Raw genomic sequence first — 22,620 nt, forward strand, 5'->3', positions numbered from 1 at the left:
TTCCTTTTAATCTCCTAGGTTTTCCTTTCCAGGTTGCAGCAGCATGTTACCAACAAGATTTCGACAGCCCCACCACCATCCCAAAATGCACTGTTAACTCTCCAGACACGAGTAAACAGGCCTGCGCTACCAGCAGCATTGTCAAGTTCAAAGACCCTACAGTTCTCACGGTTCACGGCATAACCTGGTGGGTGAGGTAAAAGCTACCTTCAGTCAAATAAAAAGATCTCCAAGCTAACCCGGCTCCAGGAGAAAACAGAAGGTGGGGGAACAGGGTGAGAACCCATTTTAGTACGTACACTGGGCATGGTCCCAACCTACACTCACCCACTTCTTACCCACTCCCACAAACTGGACCTCTGCCACAGACACGCCAAAGAAGAGCCACAAACTCCAAAGAGTTAGTGACTGACGTAATTACTGACTTCATATGGGTAGTGTCAGCTGTTCCTTTGAAATATGCCCGCTTCATCTTTCCTCGGTAGCAAAAGAATGAAAATATAAAGTCACAAAGGACAAGTCCACGATCCAGCTGTCTTCACCTATGACTCTCCCCTCCCCTCCAAAATCCCGCAGCTGGAGTTTTACACGGGGGTGGGTAGGAGGGGGAGGGGAGTGTGTGAGGGAGAGGGCATGCTGAATTAAAACTGTCTGTATTAACATACGCAACTCAGATGATCATGTTCAGGTATTAAGGATGTCTTCAGTTTTCCAAACACTATTAAGTTGCAGCAGATTTAACAATCTGCCATATGAAACCTATGCACTATGTCATGACTGTCCTTTTTAAGCTTAATTCTGATGGAAAAGCATCAGGACTGGCCAAGAGACAAAAAATCCAGAAAAACCCATTACAGACTTATTTCACGTCCAGCATGAAATGACTTGACCATTGTTTCTCAAAGGGTTTCTTCTACAGATTCTTAGATAATAGAAAGAAATTGTCTTTTATATCATATCTTACTAAAGCTACATAAGTCTTTAAATCCTGACTCCTTTTTTTAAAGGCCAAGCAGTACCACAAAAAGTTTGGTCTAACTACTTAAAAATAAGGCAAATCTGAAGATTTTTAAAATGTAAGTAAAAAATAAAACTAGATTTGATTCAAACATGCTGAAATCCTACACAAGCTGACTCAAGCGATGAAAGGCATTAATAATGATTAAATTTCACCATCCAGAGTTAAAGAAATAGTTGTAGTCTGAGACAAAAATCCTATAAACATACTCTGAAGGTCCTATTTTCCAGTTGTTTGTGTCCTATGAGAAGTCAGGCACTATCACTTAACAGACATCAGCATCATACAAATATTAAATGTACTGAACAGAGTAAGGGCTGTATGTGTCAAACTGGAAAGTAAAGCTGCATTCTCTAACAATATATTCCAGCCGCTCTAATGACGCTGCTACACTCTGTATGCCCCCTTTAAGCAGCAACAGAGATGGACTCACGTTTCCCACATGCACATGAGCAAATTAGTCTTCATAACATTTTCAAGAGTTACTTTAAATTTTTCATTAATTTAATTTTAACCATTCCCTACTAAAGAAACCAATGGCACTACTGGCTCTCAAATTATTGATCTGTTAGGCAAATTCAAGCTGAAACATACAGGTTATAATTGTCTAATTTGAGATATATTCAACATGCAAATTTAAATGACAAGCTCAAGATTTTCACTAGAAAAGCATTAATGTTCAAATTCTGCCAGACACGGCAGAAAAGAGACTAGAAAAGCTTACATAGATTGTCAACATTCTACAGAAAGTAATGCTTCCTAACTTATAACACAGTATATAGGAGAATTAATCCCCGCCCTCCCCGCCTTGCCAAGTCCACAGATTTATGGTAAAAGGGAAGAAACTATGGAACGGTTTAAGTACTCTCCTGATTTAACACAAAAATTGAAAACTAGTAAGTATGTTACACATGTAGACATATCCACATCCATTCTAATGAAAATACATTATCCATTCTTTCACAGCTGGAACCAAACATTTAGAGGTTAGTATCAAGAAATAACACACAGATAAGACAGGGCTAGGAGGTGGAGAAGTACACCTGCGACTGTATCCAGTGAATCTTTCTCCAGATCTTTCCCACTTAACTCTGAGAACTTCACCTCTAGGGTGTGGGGCTCAGGTCAAAGTGTCTAAACAAGCCAAGGCAGACTTAACTGAATTAGAAGAAGGAATAGACCTTCCTTGAGGACTCTATGCCAATGTCATTCATTTACTTAACAAGCTCTGATGGCAGATCTGGGCGACAAATTCCTACTAGAGATCATCGAGTAAATGCTATTAAATGCTTTCAGTTCTAACAGAACAATCATCTAGATTTTGTAAATGGAGCTCTTGCTCCACACTGGCCTAGGGCTCAGCAAGGAATGAGGCTTAGAAATTAGGTAACGGGATTGAACATCTGGTGGGAACTCATACGCTGCAAGGCTGAAAGATTATAACTCATACATACAAACTTTTATTTTTCAGATGCAGAAATTTACCTAGGGCACGGTGGTAAAGGCAGAGCCAAGATGAGAGAAGCCAGAGCTTCAGATTCCTAAGTCAAGATTCTTTCACTGCATTACCTAATTTACTTCTACAGGGTCAGGCCAAAGGTTCCTAATATCTACCTCAAATTGCTCACAAAGAAATGACTAAACATGACGGGGTAGGAGTAGGGGGAAACAGGAAGCTGCTCCATTTAAGAAAAAGGAAATCTATAAAAGATGACAAATCATATCATTATTTACTAAAAACGGTCAGCTAGTTAAGAATAAGGAAGTAACTTCATTCCCAATTTGTTTTTTTTTATTTCTGTGAAATTACTCTGACAATGTTTTGAAATGTACTATTCTCTGCTTGTGCCTACAAAATGTGCATATAGTAGTAATGTTAGAGTCAATATACATAAAATTAAGCTTACTGATGACAAATTATCTTTTTTACTACTTTTACATAAGAAGCATTTAAAAAAAAAAAACCTTTGTCACTTACTTAATTCATTAATGCCACCAAACATCCACGAAATGTTGCTTAATAAATCCCTACACTCCAAAACAAGGAGCAATCCATCGGTACCCAGTTTCACTTTTAACAGATGAGGACTACTCTTATTTACACATGGTAAACACAGGACGGAGGTCTTTCCAACCCTCCAGTCTTAAGACCGGAAAAAAATGGGTTTTCTTTGAATGAGTGACTGTTAAACCAAATGACGGCCAGCACTCCTCTACCTTCCTACACCACAGTAGAGTTAAGCAACAGCTGTTGCCAAAATAGGCCTTATTTCCTCCAAGTGCAGCTTCAAGGTACAGAACATGGAGGTGTAATTACATCTGTCTTTTGCCATTTGTAGGTCTACTGGCCCCGCGAATGTCTTCGAGTAAGACAGATGGTCCTACACTGCACAAGCTTTCAGGGATATGTATTTCCAAAAATAAGAGGGCAGATGTGAAACATGGTAAGCACAATTCTATCCCCTGAAGGTTTGAGTTGAGGCTTCCATCTAAATTTGGTTATTTAAATATAGGATCCCAGGCAATCCTTAGAAATCTCTGTGCTAGAAATGTAATTTTTTAATGCTTATTTGATGCCCTTATGCCAAACATCTAAGACACGGAATAAATAAATATTGATCCAACCTATGTAAGTATATAATTTTACTAGAATATTACCAGGCATTACTCATATGTCTATAAATGAGTCAGCTCCGTGTTCTCTCTCTACATAATCCATGTCCAATATTTCTGTTAATTTTATTATTAAAAACCTAGGAAAGCTATGTGATCGAAGCAAAGTTAGAGTAAGTTAGGATTTCCACAATGAAAAGAAATCTGGAAAATTAAAAGCCTGTTTGTGCATCACTCTGGTGACCTTAATGTAGCAATCAAAATTCTCAGTAAATATAATAAAAATTGCTGGAAATGATGCAAATGAGCTAACTGCAGTTTGAGATCTGGTCACAGTAAAATCTCTAAAAATAAAAATGAAATAAATATAACTTAATATCCAATGGGATGAAACCTAGTGATATAAAATGTCTAGAATGTGTTTCTAATCTCAGCATATTTGAAAAATGGAAATTCGGGAAATATATTTTGTTCTCGCAAAACAAACACTTCTTTTGGTAAGGCAAAATACATGTATTTCAATGAAAATGCTAAGTTTTAAGATAATAAGACCACAAACTACAATTTGAAAATTCTATGACCATTAAATGTTTGGGTGACTTACAGTAATACTCTAAGAATTATAAGGAAAGTCACAATAACAATTTCTGAATATAATCAACAAACCCTTCAGAAAATGGCTTAAGGGTACCAAGTCTTTTAATCTACCAATAGCCAAGTGCAAGTTATGAATACTATCATCAAAGTGTTTATAGGTCACCATAATCTATATTAACAGGAAGGGAAAAAAAGAATAGCACAAGGGGAGGGGAAAAAAAGAAGAGTGGGTGGGGTAATTTACGATGCACTGAAGCTCTGCCACAAGTAGGGATTTCATTACAGACAACAACTACAATATATACCAAAAAAAAAAAAAACTAATGAGTTTATGGTGGGTGTGCGTGTGCGTATGCTCGCCTGTGCACACACAGAGTAAAAGAAGATAAATGATGAAGCAAATGCATTAATCCGTTAACATCTGGGAAATCTGGGTATACAGGCATTCCTTTCACTGGTCTTATAACCTTATAACTTATATACAGTCTGAATCTGTATCAAAAGGTTTTAAATTACGCATTGTGGGACAAATATTAATCATTCTCTTGAAACATTTCAATACAGGACATATTAAAAAGAATTCAAAGACTTGGCAAAAATAAAGTAGTTTGAGAACTGAGATAAGAAGCCTAGTCAACAATATGGTACATGTATCTTGAACTAATATTAATTTCAAAACACAATTCAAATTCATATCACTTAATTCATTAATTATTAAATTGTCTAGAATACACACACTCTACAAATCTAGGAACCGTGACTAAGTTTTTAAAAGGAAAAGGAAGCACAGAATGTATCCAAGATCATAAAGTATGACAGCACAGGAAGACACCAGATGATTAATAGTTTCTACCCATCAAAGGGCAGAGAGAAAGAGAGTAGCAAGGGAGAGAGTGAAAGGGTGTGTGAGAGATCGTATGTTTTCATTACGGAAAATTTCAAATACATACAAAAGGAAACTCACTTTCGACTCCTCTCCACAAATATTTTTGAAATAAATTCTAACTTAGAAATAAAATGAAAATCAATAGGAAAATTTTTAAGCAATCTTTCACTTAGACTCAGGAGAAACAGATAAAAATGCAGAAATACTTTGTATACATTATACAAAGAAAAAAAGTGAGTTACCTGTAAATGTAAGTTCATAATACCTTTACTATTCATAGCCACTCTTATTTACTTTATTTTAAATTAAAAAAAAATGAAAAGGAAGGAAAATAAAAAGTCTAAACTACACTACTACTGAACATAAAGAGTTAAAAAATTGAAATCATTTTTTCTTTCAATACAGGCCAAATGATCTCATAAAATGTGTGATTTGGGATCTAGGTTTGCTGTATTTTGCCCTTTTTTTGTCATTGATATACCACAAACTCAATTTCTGCTTTCAGCAATAGAATCACTCTATATGCAAACACCATTCCACTAGGTAGAGGGTCATTTTTTGTGTTACAGTAAAATCTGGAGCTCAAGGGCCTGGTTCCTGAGAATGCATATTTCTTCTTAGAAAAGCGACTTCTGTAAACAATTTACAACCTAGCACAACAATATTAAAACATATTGATACAGCAGCCAAATAATTTAATCTATTCCTTTTGTTGGAAAGACTGAGAAGACTATTTGAAGCCAAGGTGAAATTTTCTCCTGACTACCTGAATACAGAATTTTAAGATAGTTGTTCCATCTCAAATTAGGTTAAACCTCAGGATTGCTGATTGATGGAAGCAGGTAATTAGCCTATAGACATAAATATTTTTTGGTACAAAATGGGAGTTTCAGAGTTGCTATACAATTGAACATCTAATGATATCTTAGACACAGCACTTTTTTTGCCAGAACCCAAAGAAGTGATAATTTTATAATCCTAATAGGTAAGAATTTTTTTAAAATTTTAAATAACCTAAAATAAGCACAAAGATATCAAGTGCTTTATCAAGTCTTTGAGGATATTATTGTGACCAATCTGAGTAACACCTGGGACCCTGGCTTTTGAAAACCATCCACAACATCACATTGCCCTGACACTAATGATGATAGAATCATGATAGACTAGTGTATGTAAACTGTACCTTGACAGAGTTTCTTTTTTTAACTATATTAGAAACATGGTTGTCATATAAAGTTCCCTCCTTAGTATTTCTATCCGTCAAAATTTGGGGGCCATTATATATCCAGATAAATGTCCACAAAAGCAAGAAAATGAAAGTGTACTACTCTCAGACAAAGCCACAAGGCAGCAACTATAAGACTGAGTAGATGGCTCTGGTTTTTATTAGTCAATACTAGTTTTCACAACTTGTCACTGCTTTGGTTTTTTTTTCCTCTCTCTCTGAATGTGTGTGTACATGGTTGTGTATGAATATGAATGCGCATGTTCTCCACTTTGTACTTAACCTGCTGCCATTAAGTCTCATGTGGGCTGGAAATGAAGAACATAATCAAAACCACTCAAAGAAAAAGTACATTTTATTTTTTACATATTTAATACTCTAAAGCTGCTACTAAAAAGACATCAAGCCTGAGGCCTTACCCTGTTCTTTTGGTGATGGTCCCCAGTGTCATTGGCTGCTTGATCTGTGCAAGAGGCATCAATACCATCAAACTGGGGAGAGGGGAGAGCCGAGGGTTGCCAGGGTTGTTGTTGGCAAAATTATTGTAGGAGTCTTGGCTGTTGAGTTTCCCTACAAAGAGAAAAATTAAGCAAAGCATCACCAAACGAAGTTTCTTTCTTTGATAGGGTTCGCACTGACTCCACTGATCTTTTAAGAAAGTTACCAAAGGCAGAATTGGTTCTAAAAGAATCGTGGTTATATGGATGGGGAAAACAAAAACAAAAACAAAGAACACTGGTAACAACAACTGTGCCTTGATTATAAATAGAGACTTTAGCTTTTAAGGATGGAGGACTGAAAGGTACAGAATTGGATAGATGTTAAATGGTTATACAAATAATTAGTATAAAATTTAATTATGATTTTATGGTGTTATAAAGAAATATAGGATAGTCAGAGAAAACAAAATGGAAAGATCTAAATTATTCTACAAGAAGCACAGAACGATTCCCTAAACAAGTCTGAGAGCAAGTGGGGAGAATATTCCAGCCCTGGCAACACTGTGCTCAGAGGGCAGAAGAAACATAAGTCATAAGGATGTGTATCCATATAGACACAGGATGAGACTGACCAAAGTCACAGTCAAAAACACTGCCTGCCTCCCAGAAGATACCACTCCCCACCATGAAATTAAAAGACACAACTCGATACATTCCCCTTTATTTTATGGTGAGCATTAATATCAAAAATCAAAATTAGTCATTATGGCTCAGTGACAACCACGTAAAACAAACTCTGTGAAATAAAATCTGATCTGCAGTGAGAGTGATTATTCTCATCTCACCAGTAAACCAAACTCCACTTGTGCACTTAGCTTTTCTCCCCCTCCACAGTTGTGTATTTTCTAGAATCTCTTATAAATGAAATCATAAAGTATGTAGCTAATTGAATCTTGCTTCTTTCACTTGCCAGTAAGCATCTGAGAATCAACCACTCTACGTTTTCCTGCATGCATCAACTCTTTCTTTCTTATTTCTGAGTAGGACCCCATTGTATAGAAGGAAGTTTGTTTACCACGTCATTGGCAAAACAACATCTGGTTTGTTTCTAGCTCTGGGTTATCGTGAATAAAGCTGCTATTTTAAAATAGATAAACTAGGAATGGAATTGATGATCATAGTAAATGAATGTTTGCATGGACATAATGGTATGTTTAAAGTTGAGAAAATGGGGAATCTTCAAAAAAGGATACAAATGAACTACTAATTATTTATAACTCAGATGATTGATTTCTTGAATACGTGTAAGCACATTTGACTGTCCTTTGTGAATGGATCACTGTATTCTGTTGATTCTTATTTTGCGGTTGGCATTATTCCTTTGATAACTATGTAAGTTTAAAAAGCTAAAGCTCTAATCTGTTCTTAGAAACAATGATCAGTACATACGTGTAAACTAAAAAAATGTGCAGTATATTGTGTATAAATATATTCACATGCAATATATTGTATACCTGCAGTCAAACTGTAACAATTCTACCTAATAAAACTGGGGGAAAAAATTAAGCAAAGAAAATGCCAACTAGTTTGACAGAGTGGCTGATTCATTTCACATTCCCACCAGCAAAGTATGATCATTCCGGTTCTTCCACATCTTCACCAGGATTTTGTTTCTTTCTTTTTTCTTTTTTTTTTTTTTTTAAATTTTAGCTATTCTGGCTTCTATTTGGATGTCTCTAATGGTCAAAAATGTTTACCTTGTTGTTCATGTACTTATTTACTACCCATATATCTTCCTTGGTAAAGTGCCTGTTCAAAGCTTTGGCCCATTTTAAAAATTGACTTCACATTTTTGCAAGATATAATTCATATACCATGAAATTCACCCTATTAAAGTATATAATTCTGTGGTGTTTAGTATATTCTAAAGAGCAGTACAACTGTGATCACTATCTAATTTCAGACTATTTTCATCACCCCAAAAGAAAGCCCTGCCCATGAGCAGTCACTCTTCCTTTGCCCTACCCATCAGTCTTTGACAACCAGAGATCCCTTCTGTTTCTACGGATTTGCCTATTCTGGATATTTCATATGAGTGGGATCACACAATGTGGCCTTTTGTGACTGCTTCTTTCACTTATTATGTTTTCAAGGTTCATCCATGTTATGACATGTAGCAATAGTTCATTCCTTTTCATAGCTGAATAATATTCTGTTGTATGAATATAACACATTTTATTTATCCATTCATCAGCTGATGAATACTTGGGTTGTTTTAACTTTCAGACTACTATGAATAATGCTTCTCTGAACATTAGTCCACAAGTGTTACGTGGACTAGTATTTTCAATTTTCTTGGGTATGTACACCTAGGAGTGGAATTGCTGGGTCTATTTTTAACCTTTTGAGGAACTTCCAAACTGTGACGGCACCAATGTATTAAGGGCTCTAAATTCTCCATATCCTTAACAACATTTGTTATTGCTGATCGTTTATACTTTATCAATTGTAGTGGGTGTGATGTGGTATCTCATTGCAATTTTGATTTGTATTTCTCTCATGACTAATGATGTTAAACATCTTTCTCATGTGCATTTTAGTAATTTGTGTACCTTCTCTGGAGAAATGAGTATCCAAAATTTTTGCCCAAAATTGAGTTGTCTTTTTTGTTGTTGTTCAGTTTTAAGAGTTAATTATATTCTCAGGATAAGTCCCTTGTCACTAGACTATACATTGATCTTGTATCCTACATCCTTTCTGAACTCATATCTTAGCTCTAATAGTTTCTTGTGGATTCCTTGGGATTTTCTAGGTACACAATCACGTTATCCACAAAGAAGAGAGTTTTACTTCTTCCTTTCCAGTCCAGGTGACTTCTATTTCTTTTATTGCCTAATAGCCTTGGTTACAAATTCCAGTACAATATTGATCAGAAGTGGCAAGAGCAGAGTGTGATTAATTTTTAGTTAATTTTTGTATATGGAGTGAGATATGAGTTGAAGTTTATTGTCTTCATTGCTTTAAAAATAGATGTCCACTTGCTTCATCATCATTTATTTAAAAGATGATCCTTTCTCCACTGAATTGCCTTCCCACCAATGTCAAAAATCAATTGACCATATATGTGTGGGTCTATTCCTGGATTCTGTTCCACTGATTCATGTGTCTTTTAACCAACATCCCTTTTTTTTTTGTTTGTTTACTGTATTTTTATAGTGATTCTAAGTAATTCATGTACTTACAATAGAAACTTTATAAAAATTTACCACATTTTCAATGCTATAAAAAAGAGTCTAATGTTTATAATTCAACAACTCTTCCATACACAAAACACTTTATTGAGCCAATGTTATTTTCAAATCATTAGTCTTCTCTATTTATAAAAAGTACCTGCCCCAGTTATTAGGTTAGCAATAAATATGGTATTGTATACATAATACTGACAATAAACAAACACACATAATTCTTTTTACTAATTTGAATTGAGACAAATTTATGTAGAAAACAAAAGAATACCCCCTCAAGGTCTTAATTAAAATCTTATTTCTAAAAGATATCCTAAAAGACATTCACTCTCAAAATGGCATGGATTCAGTATAGAGGGAGAACCACCACAGCATATCTGATGATAGCTTCAGAGGTAGGGGAAAGTAAGAAGCTCCCTTTAAAAAAATCATTACAAGATGAAGGTGTCTTCAGAATTGGGATAATGGCTTAACAATTCAATTGTGACATCTTTCTTGGACAAAAATCTATGGAATTATCAAGTTAAACAATTAAAAACATCTTTTTAGCAAAACAAGAAAAAAAAGATAAGAAATGCATACAAACAAAATAAATATTTCTCTCTATACCCCCAATTTCTAAATCAGATTCCACATTAAAATTAATTGAAGACACCCACACCTATGGAAGGGATAATAAAATAACAGCATTCAGAATATGCACAAGATTCTTTAGGCTGTTAATAAATTATACAATAATATCTACACTCGCACAACACAAAGTTTATAGGCAAAATGAAGAGTGGAATCCAATTATAATATTTTATACTTGTGAGAGATTAACAGAAAAATGACTCTAGGGTTAAGTCATTCAAAGTGATTTATTATGATACCCTTAAGGCCAGTATAAATGTAAACAGTTGCAAGATTCACCATTTGACAACTACAGTAATATTATTTTGGATCTGAAATGAGACCGCGACATGAAATATGTCACAAGCTAATGAAATTCAAGGACTGTGTTTAACACACACATTTCAAAACTAGCAGTCAATTATTTGTTGAGTGCCTTAGCTTAAGATGACATGCTGTGAGGACTGCATTCTTCGTTGTCACAAAGCTTACAGTCTAGTATGCATGAAACAGGACTAATTAAGTGCTAATTGCCTAGTACTAAAGATAAGTACACATGGGATCAATTATTTGGAGAAGAGATCATGGAGCAGATGGGACATGAACTAGGCTTTGAAAGACGGGTAAAAGATGGGTAAGTGCTGGGGAGGAGAAATACTCCAAGGATGAAGGGCAACATGAAGGGCAGAGTGTAGAGGGATGCCACCCAGGCAAGCCACAGCGAGACATCTCTAACCAGAGGACAGAACTGGAACGCACAGCAGTTTGAATACAAAGTGATCTTGGTTTTCAGGAACAATTCAATTGAGGCAGACGAGTAGGAACTTAGGTGCCTAAACTCTCCAGCACGGGAAGACTACAGATTGTGCACTGAAATTCATGGGTAGGATGAGCTGTCTAGAACCACTGAGAAGCTCCACATCTTGTGGTGTAGTTAGCCATGACTTAAAGCCCTTGGCTGGCTCACCAGGATAAAGTACCACCCCAGGGTAGCATACAAGGTACCTCACACCCATCCCTCTCAGCCTGCTACTGTATTGTCTTCAACACCCTAGAGTTTCTGAGCTTCTGTTCCTGGTGCTGCGTTCCTCATGTGCCTCTAAAACCCAGCCCACCTGAAAGAGTTAAGCAAGCTGGGTAGATTTTGTGTTCTTAAGAGGAGGGGCAGTGTCGGTCCTAACATTTTACTATGTGGCAGGCAATTTATCAAAATAGCTTTTATGAAAGAATAAACCTGTTAATTAAATGCTCAACAAAGACAAGGTTCAGAAAGGCAAACTCAGAGAGAAAACCGCTGACTCTGGGCATCTTCAAAAGGGTAGTTTCACTACTGAAGACAGTGAGACAGTCAGAGGGAAAGGGGCAAGTGAAGGGAACATTCACAGATAATTGACACAGAGCACAGACTCAAGGACTTTGCGGCTGAAAAGAAAACACTCAAAAGGTGAGATACTGCAAGAACCAAGGAAAGGCTTCATTCAACATTCTCTCTTTCACTCCGCCCTCTTTGAGCCTTATTGGTACGAGGCCCTGTTCTACTCCTGGAGGAATAAGCCCAGGGGACTCCTCATGAATCCGTAACATAGTAAGACAGAAACACCACATAACTTTAAAGAATTCAGTGGAAGAAAACATGCTAATACAGGTATCGGCACAGTGTCTCAGGAACAAAAAGGAGATGTCTTTACTGTTGTTGTTTTAAAGGGACAACAATATGTAGATTTTGAATATAGAGGAAGGAACTTGTATCTTCCTACATTTAATTTTCTAAAAAAAAATTAAGGACAAGATGAGAGATGTGTGAACAATTGTACCAGAAATTAGTAAAATGAGAGAACTAGCTTAGACAGGAATTTCGTCTGGGGACACATAATGATCTATGTGTAAAAATACACATGAAAAACACCAAACTTAGGAGCGGCTTCAAGACAGCAGAATGGAAGGACAGGGGAGCAGACCCTCTCCCACAGATACTTCAAAAATACATCTACATGTGGAACAATTCTCACGGAATACCTACTGAACTCTGACAGAGATCCTGGGCAGGGGGAACCACAGGAAAAATCTCCACGAAACCATGTAAACAATAAGGTCCTACTGCATAGCACAGGGAACTACATTTAGACCTTGTAATAGCCTATAATGAAAAAGAATATGAAAAATGTATATATAAAATATATATATATAAAACTGAATCACTATGCCATACACCAGAAATTAATACAACACTGTAGACCAACTACACTGCAATTAAAATGAAAAAATAAATAATACCAAATTTAAAAATACAAGTTCATACTGACTCAAATACACGAGAATAATACCATGACCCTTTCTTCCCTTTTCAATTGTTCAAAGTCTTTGGTTAAACATGATTTTCACTATCTCCTCCTTTGTGTCATGGATCTCCTTTCAAAATGTGACTAGACTCTAACAAACCTTCAGATTTATCCTCCAGGAAAACTGAAGACTCCTCCAGAGCCAGAGCAGCGTCTTACTAACCACTGACAGCTCAGTACAGGTGTGCTGAAAGAATGACAGAAATAGATTCTTTTGCATATCCACGAAGTATAGGAAAATACAGCTCTATGATCTATAGGAAAAAAATTAATTTTGGAGGGGACTCAAAGTACTTTAGAAGACTGCCTGATGCTGGAATCCTTGGCTTTCACTATTCTGCTTAGTCTCAGGTTGACTCAGCCAGGAGCCTAGACTTGGTAACTTTAAGAATAGAATAAGAACTTTTTAATAGATTAAAAAGGAACCGTAACTTCCTTACTGTTGTATCAAGCCTAAATTTCTGAGCCAGGATTTTTCATTAAGCCTGAAGCTTCTTAATATAATGAGGTTCAGCAGAGGAAACTTCCTAAGCCTTGGATGGGGTTGAAGTCTGTCCCTCTGTTTTTAAGTTTCAATTCCCCTTTGGACAGAGAAGGATAGCAACACTGTTTCTTTGCTCCACCTTTTAGGCATATGCATGATAGTAATATTAAAATAAAAAATTTCTCAGTGAAAGGGGATGGGAAGGAATAAATTTGGGGATTTGAGATTTACAAAGGTTAACCACTGTATATAAAAATAGATTTAAAAAATTTCTTCTGTATAGCACAGGGAACTATATTCAGTATCTTATAATAACCTTTAATGAAAAAGAATATGAAAACGAATATATGTATACATATGCATGACTGGGACATTATGCTGTACACCAGAAACTGACACATTGTAACTGACTATACTTTAATTAAAAGAATTTTTTTAATTAAAAATTTCTGAGATCCGTGAAGGTCATTCATTACATAAATTCTGAATGTCACCTTCAGTGACCATTCTTTACCATACTTTTCTCTTTATTGTATGAATACAATGAAAACAGCAAGGGTTGTTTAGTTGTAATTTTAGTAGTGGCCTTCATATGATATTTCACACACCATTATACTTTCAGATTCCAGCTGGGACAAGACCTGTAAGTGACAAATGCCACGAGAATGGATATTCTCACAGTATTTCTGGCACATCCAAACAGAGGAAGTCCCAAAAATCTCATGAGAAAATAAGCTCTTCTAAGACTCTCATCCCAGTTTTTTGGGCTTACTCTATATAGATAAACTTCCATAAGCCTTCAGGCTTTGGGGTCTTTAACCAAATCCACTAGAGCTTTGATCCTTTAGAGGTTTACCAGTCCCCAAGATAGACGGAGTTCTCTTGGGGGGGGAAATCCCAAGTCCCAATAAAATGGTTTCTCAATAAATTAAAGCAGGAATTCTACTTGGGAAAAGAAGATCATTTAAAAATCAGAATTTTAAAAACATCCTTTGATGTTGAAAGCTACAATGTTTTGTTTTGTTTTCTGTTGTTTATTTGTTTATGGTTACTGTTGCTTTTAATATCACAATACAAAGCACTAAACCAGAACAGTTCACATTGGGGTTTAACCACTGACTTTTTGTGTTTGTTTGTACAAATTTGCATTTTTGAAAAAGGGATTATGAAAACAACCTCATGTGCTCTCTCTTTTTTTTCCCTCTGCTGCCTTTTGCATGAAGAATACCTGCCGGTACACCGGGGGAAAGGAATTCTCAATCTCCAATATCAACACAGAGCACCACTGTGTGTGTGTATAAGGCTGACATGATATAACTTCTGTTTACTAAAAATTTTGCTAACTTCAAAATGCCACCTTATCATTTATGCATTGTCCCAAACTACGTTTCCCCAGATACTCTACACTATAAAAACACAGAGGAAAATTGGACCAAGTTGAGGATAAAAGTAAAGAGAGAAAAATGACAATGGGCTTTGTTGCTGCACTGGAGGAACGGCTTGTCGGGTCAGCTTGGCAGAGGCATATTCCCAAACCAGCCATCATTAACGGACTCACTTCCACAGGAAAAAAAAAAAAAAAGACAAGAGTCTGAAAACTCCGGACAAAAGAAATCCCCGCAGACAAAGTAAAAACAAATTAAAAGACCCATTATAAAACACAGATGCTACAAGGAAAATAAACTTTCCAAGATTTACTGGGCTTTGACAAACTTGAACATTTGTGGAAAAGACATCAGCCACAACTCCCAGGTAACGTGGCTGCAAAGCTAGACTCCTTTCTGTTTTATCTTCACCCTCCCTGCGGAAGCTGCCAGGTTGGTATTCTTAGCTTCTGAATGCAGTGATGTGAGAACATGTGAATGTGGCAAACTGCCAGCTACGAGAAATTTCTAAAGCCGGCCAGATCCTGAAATTATTGACCATTCCAGATTATGCTAAATATTAAAGTTAATTATCAGTGTATCTGTTGGTATGCATGCACTTCTTCTTAAATGCAAAACAGAAGAGGAAAAATAAGACAGAAATGTAGCTCTGTGCTTCCTCCCCTCAACCCTTTAAAAAATTTCCCTACCCTACCATACTGTGAATCAAGGGGAGTAAGAGCAGTTAAAATAACACGAAGCAATCAAGGGGTCAGAGATGTAGGTGAGAAAGTACCTTAAAACGGTTCATCAGTGAGAAAGAGAAAACTTTCCGTTACAAGTTTCTAGAGGCACAGATTATTGCTAATGGGAGGGTCAAAGGAAGAGTCTAGGAACAGAAGGTGTAAGAAACTTAGAAATACAATGAAATAACGTGGATCAAATGGAGAATGTAGAGGATAAAGAAGCACTGTCTTTCGTTGTCATTGGAGGTTAGGAATAAATGTAAAAATGGCCAAGATTCATTTGTGAAAAAGCAAAAGGACACCAGGCAGTGTTGACAGTGACCTAAGAAAAACACGGCATTATCTTCTCACTTTTTGACCCTTATCATGGACACGGACTTTATTTACTTTAAGCACTCCATTTTTCCAAAGGTTTAGAACAGAAACCTGTAAAAATGAGACTCCCACAGTAGTGTCCAATTCTGTTATCAGCACCTTTCCTCCCATCTGTCCACAAGATCCATTCCTGTTCTAGGATATGAGCCTCCCAGTCAGCGTCCTTGGTCTGCTGGTGTTTTGAACTCTTACATTTTGAAACTGGATTAATGAGACACACTGAAGCCAATACTGATGTGACAACCCAGCTCTCCTGAGACGATCATCCTGTAGGAAGAGCCCTATTCCCAAATAGCCCTATACTGTCCTCCTTCCAACAACTTCCTTAGTCTAAGAGCTCATGTAGATGTTCTATTCCCAACATCATGTCTTTCCAAAATAAAAACTGGGTAGTCAGCTCTGATGGGGCTTTTTTGGTGCTTCATGCTGTCCACAGAAGACTAAACTGTTCGGTCTGCTTTTAATATCCTGCTGTGAAAATGACAGGGATAAAAATCCAAAATACACCAATGAGTTTAACTAAGTTAACTCTGTAGTTGAAAAGCCCCCGACTTCTAGACTCTGTCAAAAAAAAAAAAAAAAAAAAAAAAAAGTACAATGGTAGCTTGTTTTGAAACACTCACTGGAAATCTGGGCTCTGAAAAGTTAAAAACACTGCTTGGCTCTCGCTTGCCATCTAATTTAACATTAAAGCTTTCTCAGCCAAACACTCAATAATTATTTAATCAAAACCAAATAAAGTCCTTTCAGAATATATAAAAAGTACCCTGTGCAAATGGGAATTTCCTGAATGTGGGTTGTTTTGGGCCGACATGGGAGTCTCTCGCTTTTTCTTTCTTTCTCCTTTTTCCCCCTTCCCTAGATGAGAATGACAAGCTTCCCAGCTGCAGTTCCAGGACTTTCACCCTCCTTTCTGACCTTTTCTCAGGCGTATTCCAGTATAATCTGCAATCTACTCAAGTAGGAAGAGGAAACAGCAGCGCCCTGGTGAGAAACAGTGCCTTCTGACCCACATACCAAACTGGGCGGAAGCGAAGCTTGTTCACAGGAGCCAAAGAGAGCAGAACCCACAATTAAAAGAAAATGAATAATATATACATATTTTTTAAAAGGCTGTTAACAGAACAACCAAACAGTTTAGGTGACAAAGTTCAAGACAAAAAGAGTTCAAGGGCAGTTCTGAAGAGGCACTGACTTGTTTCTCCCTATGACTTTTTTTTGAGAGTGACAGACGGTGAAGCAAAACTCCTGCGAACCTTTATGTACTTCAAGCAAAAACACTTGTTGCTTTCTCAAGGAAACAGTTCACAGCACAAAAGATATTACTGTAGGTACTCAGGGGAAGGTTGGGAAGGTAGAAAGATGAGAGAAATCCCCTGCAAAATTGGCCTGAAAGCAAGAATCCAATCGTTTTTTGTTTTTGATTTTGCAACATGGGGATTGAGGTCTTTAATGACACTGTCATCACTCTTCATACTACCTACAAAGCAGCTGCATGGAACTTCTCACTAATGCTTATTAGATGTCAGTAGAATTAAAACTTCACACTGGAGGCTTGAAACTGCATTAATTACTAAATATTTATCAATATATAAATGTGTTAATAATCAAATAAACAATTTGCTAAATTTTCTCATCTGAATACATTTTCACAAGCTAATTACCTTATTGCGCTCATGACTATTACATGTAAATTTGAGTATTTCCTTAAATCTAAAACTCAATAAATTTAGAAAATTTATACGTGAAAATTAAAAGGCAAAGGAACTAACTGTTGCTAAAACTATATGCAGAACAAGGTCAGTCTACACTGCTCCAAAAAGATACTAAGACTGTCTTGAGAACAAAGAGTCTTGGGATGCAAAAATAAGCCCAGAAAGGGAGAAGAGATCAAGAGGTAGAAATACCATTTGTAACATGCAAAAATATATACAGAAGAAATTTTTTTTTTTAATGCCCAAAAAGTTTCAGAGATGAAGCGTGTATGGGGACAGGCAATGAAATCTACTGTTGGAAAATTTCCTCTCCACTATGCTCGTGCCACAATTTAGACTCCATCACACAGCCGACCCAAATTGATAAAATGAATTTTAAAAGTCTCCCCCTATAAGTGGGAAATTCATTACCTTAGTTTATTATTCTTAGAGAATTCCAAGATTTGGGATGAAGAAAATTTGTAAAAGCTAGTGCTCTCAATATTTAAGAAGTTTCAATAAGTTTCAATTCATTTTAAACAGTACTTTGCCACTGCTTCAACGATGAAAAATCAAACAAAACAGTAAATGGACTACATTTAACACTAGACAGAAGAAAGCAAACTCTTTCTATAAATAAGAATAAAAGAAAAGAATCTTTGGACTTTTACTTTAAGATTCAAGTTATTTCCAAATCTAACATATTTAAGCCCCCTCAAAACTACCCCTATTCTGAACTGAGCTTATATAGAGTTTGAGGACTATGTGCTCAGGAGTGAAGACTTTCAATAACCCTAGTGAAAAATCCCCAGAATTAAATACCCCATAATCTAGCATCTATTAGACCAAATTTGGGATTAAATGAGTTCCCCCAAAGTATAATCGAACCGTCACTGAAATGCTTTTTTGAAAATATTCTACACACATATCTCCCATGCTTATCTCACAATGAATTCTGTATCCTGTCAACAGAGCAAACAGAAGCACTTCACCGTTCAAGAAAATAATATAGAAACTTATCTGCATCACTCAATAAATATAATGCTGTTACTTAAACTATTGAACATATAAGATGTGGAAGAATGGAGGCTTGTTCTGTAACAAGATAAAATACTGAATAAACTGCAAGGTGTCAGGTGTAATTTTTTGGACTTGGAGGATTCAAAATGATTGAATGCTTGTAGCACTTGTCTTTTTCCAATACATTAAACATTGTAAACTTAAGGAAAAATTAAATATTAAAATCAAAAGTATTTTCTGTTGAACAACTATACTAATAAAATGTTAAGCAATTTTCTTAATCATCAAAAAAGACATAATTTGCAGCAGCAAAAGCAGAGATGCTCTTCTCCCCATAATCTCCTTCCCGCTCCCTCACCCCCACCCCAAGGAAGTCTTCCTTCTTTTTACTCATGACTGTTAAGAATATTTTCTGGCTCTATTTCAGCATCATGACTCAGGTCATGAGAAGTGTCAAAGATGCATTTCCTTCAGATGGGAAAGAGCAACAGATTTTAACAACCATACAAAGATGGGAGTACTGTGCAAAAGAGCCAAATCAGCATTTTTGACAGCAGGGAAGATAAAACCTTTTATACTCACATATATTTTATTTCCAGCTTAAAAACATTTAAATATCTTTCTATCAAAATATGCTTACATGTTCTGCTCAAGAGGAAAACAGGAAACCCATACCCAATTTAGCTGCCTAAATTATTAGCAGTCTGTGAAAGAGAATTGTTTACGAGAGAGAGAGAGAGAGAGAAAGAAAGAAAGAAAGAAAGAAAGAAAGAAAGAAAGAAAGAAAGAAAGAAAGAAAGAAAGAAAGAAAGAAAGAAAAAAAAAGAAAGAAGTCAAAGTACACCATATGAACATTAATAAAAAGTTCAAGTCCTTGTCTTCTAAACTTACTTTTCCAGAAGCAAAACCATGAATTTACCTGTTTACACAAAACCTCCTTTGAGAGAAAGTCCCTGAGAGTGAGAATCACAAAGCAGAGTGACAGCAGGACCATATCAGCGCACCTGAGAATGATGCCCCCACCTCCTTCCCTGTAACTCCTCTGCCTTAGCAGGAACTCTTTTTCTTAATCAGCTGAATCATTGTCAGAAAACCATATTTACTGATCAATACTATCATTTTATATTTTCTTTCATCCACGATTCTATCAAATGTAGACACATTTCAATCCACTCCACATTAGACAAGAGTAAAACATCACTGAACATCTGTTAAGCGTTCCCTACTAGGGATGATTCTGAACACTGAAAATAGAATGGCCTGTCTCTTCCGAAGCTGCCAACAACAATGCCCACACCGGTTCCTTGCTATTCATTTTCAAACGGTTTCACTCTTGTGCCTCATTCCAGCTTCAATATTCTCACCTGCAAAAACACATCATCCAAGGTGAATAACTCTTTCAATGAACCTTAAATCCCTTTCCTTTTCTCATCCTCCTCCAAATTCTAAATCTCATTTTATGCTAAGAACCTATTATGTTACTCAGTATGTGTAACCCTGGCACAGCAGTGACCCCACTCTCCTCATCCTATTGGAGTTTACAAGCTATAAGCCAGCAGTTAGATTTTTACTTTCTGCTCAAATTTTTAAGTTCAAGATTACTTGTGGCTGCTCCTCCGTAGTCTCATAATTTCTAAATCTGTGTGTTTGGGTCACTCAGTCAGACACTGCTCATTATTATCCTAAGAAATCTAATTCCTACTCTCTTCTCCCTCCCCAATTTTTCTAAAACCCAACTGTGAAAAAAAAACCACATTTCAATGGCACCTGACCAGAATTTTCTTACTTAATTGTCTTCCTTACTGGAAAAGTAAGGCAAAGTTATCTTGCAAATAGATAAGCCAAATCCTCTTGTTGTTATTCTAATCATTAGACTAAAATAATGTAACTCCTTCAACTCCCTGAAAACTAAACTTCTAAATCTGTATTGCCAGAGAGTTCTTCAGAGGATTCCTTTACGGGGAAACTGACCAGTCGCAGCAAAAAGATCTACAAATACTACTGACTGGAGCTCATGAAACTGATAGACCAGTTGGATCTATAAACTGGTACGAGCTGCTCGTGCTCAAAGACCTTCCAGATGGTTCTTTAGTATGAGTTTGTTGATTAGCTGAATAAAAATGAAATAATGAAAACAATTAATAATAAAATTTTTACATAAAATAAAAAATGAGAATTATCAGCCAAGGATTCTTAGACATTTGGGCCAGTATGTTGGTTTAATTGGGCTGGGACTGCGCCTTAGCTTCAGTACTTTTATAATCTATCCATGTAAATTGTGATGTACAAACAGGAATGAGAACTACTGTTCTAGGATGAAAGATAAAGATGACAACAACAAGAAAAGTGAAAAAGGAACACAGAGGAAACATGATAATGCAAGGAGCAAAGAAGTGCTTCAAAAATTATAACTGTTAAAGAGAGAAGCAATTCCACATCTATAAAATAAGAAAAGGATGTGATGATAAAAGAAACATTCACAGAAAAGGATATAAAAAACATACTGCAGAAGTAAAAATGCAAAAAGAAGGTTAGAAGATAAACTTGGAGACATTTTCTTAAAGTAAGACAAAAACACAGAGAGAAAAAGGAAAGTAAGGAGCTCAGTGTAGGAGATCCATTATCCAACTAACGTGACGCCCAGAAAGGGGCAAAAAAAAAAAAAAAAAAAAAAACTATGGAGACTTGAAAGAAGCCACTGTGAGGGGACCAGTGGGGGCAAGAAAGTGCAATTTTTCATTATAAAATTGTGGCATTATTTGACTTTTATAATAAATGTATGTACTGCCTTGATATGAAAATTATACTGAAGAGGCAAACAAAAGCAGTAAGACTCCAATGAATGTTAACAGAAAAGAAAGGCAGGATTAAGCCCTAATGATGCCTCAGTAATGGAGTTTAATCACTCTGGCCCCATAAAGTACAGAGATAGGTCAATAAATAGAAAAACAAAGAAAGCAATTTTTAGAACATTCAAACCATTTACTCAAATAATTAACTAAAAATTGTGCCTCCATTCAACTACCTAAATTCATTCATAGGAGTTAGATACCTGGATGGTGTACTAAAAATAGATATTAGTTGATAGTAATATATTTCAAAAGTCCAATTTTCTAATAAGACTTTGAGGAGTACATCATAGAATACATAATAAAAAGGAAGCTAGGTTATTATAAAATCTTACAAGACATCAACATCCACAGTACAACCAGGTTCATGCCAGGGCTGCCATGATTACTATCACAGGAAAGTTTAGAAAAGATCGCCCTCTAGAGGCGTGTCTCATTAACCATTTAAAAACAACACTATTGAAACTTGGAGTCTACATAATTTGCCCATGCTAAAAGTATACAGAAAATGCAAAATATTTCATGAACAGTAAAAAGCAAAACAAGAAATACCAGTTTAGCTTCAATTGCAAACTACTTTATCTGGCATTTATTTTATGGAAAAGCTTTGAGAGGAAAAAATGTAGCATATTCCAAATGAAATAGACAAAAGAAAATATTTAAAGAGACTTTCCTAAGTTTTTATAGTATTAAATAAATTATGAAGTATAATTTAGATACAATATAAGAGTTTTAAAAGATACTCCACAGGTAATTTTATTTTCCTCAAAAACTATGTTATCTGAACTTCCTCTCATATTTGCTGTAAACCTAAAACCGCTCTATAAAATAGTCTATTAAAAAAACTATGCTACCTTTACTTAGTGGATGGTTTCTTCAGTTAGGGCTTCTGAAATGAAAGCCCCTTGTTTTCAGGATGGTATTAATCATAATGCCTCTCTTTCCAATCTACTTTTCCTAAAGAACTCATCTGCTCTCTCTGAGAAATGACAGGAAGTGACATGAAGATATTTTAAATATGTATGATTTTGGTGTATTGGAATACAAGACTAGTATAATGTTATAGTAATATTATTTAAAGGATGATCAAATAGCTTACAAGAAAACAAATTC

General features: G+C 35.9%; 1 protein-coding gene across 14 annotated transcripts in view; it reads right to left on the reverse strand.

The window, feature by feature from the left end:
• The window catches only part of BCAS3 (BCAS3 microtubule associated cell migration factor), a 482,840-nt gene that overhangs the window by 286,061 nt on the left and 174,159 nt on the right, over positions 1-22,620 (reverse strand). For all 14 annotated transcript variants that reach the window (XM_031467999.2, XM_031467998.2, XM_031467997.2 and 11 more), the window contains one exon: positions 6,759-6,909. In XM_031467999.2, coding sequence (XP_031323859.1) covers positions 6,759-6,909 — 151 coding nt within the window. The remainder of the gene's footprint in view (positions 1-6,758; positions 6,910-22,620) is intronic.

The sequence above is a fragment of the Camelus dromedarius genome, chromosome 16 (genome assembly GCF_036321535.1).
Source record: "Camelus dromedarius isolate mCamDro1 chromosome 16, mCamDro1.pat, whole genome shotgun sequence".
Classification (NCBI taxonomy): Eukaryota; Metazoa; Chordata; class Mammalia; order Artiodactyla; family Camelidae; genus Camelus; species Camelus dromedarius.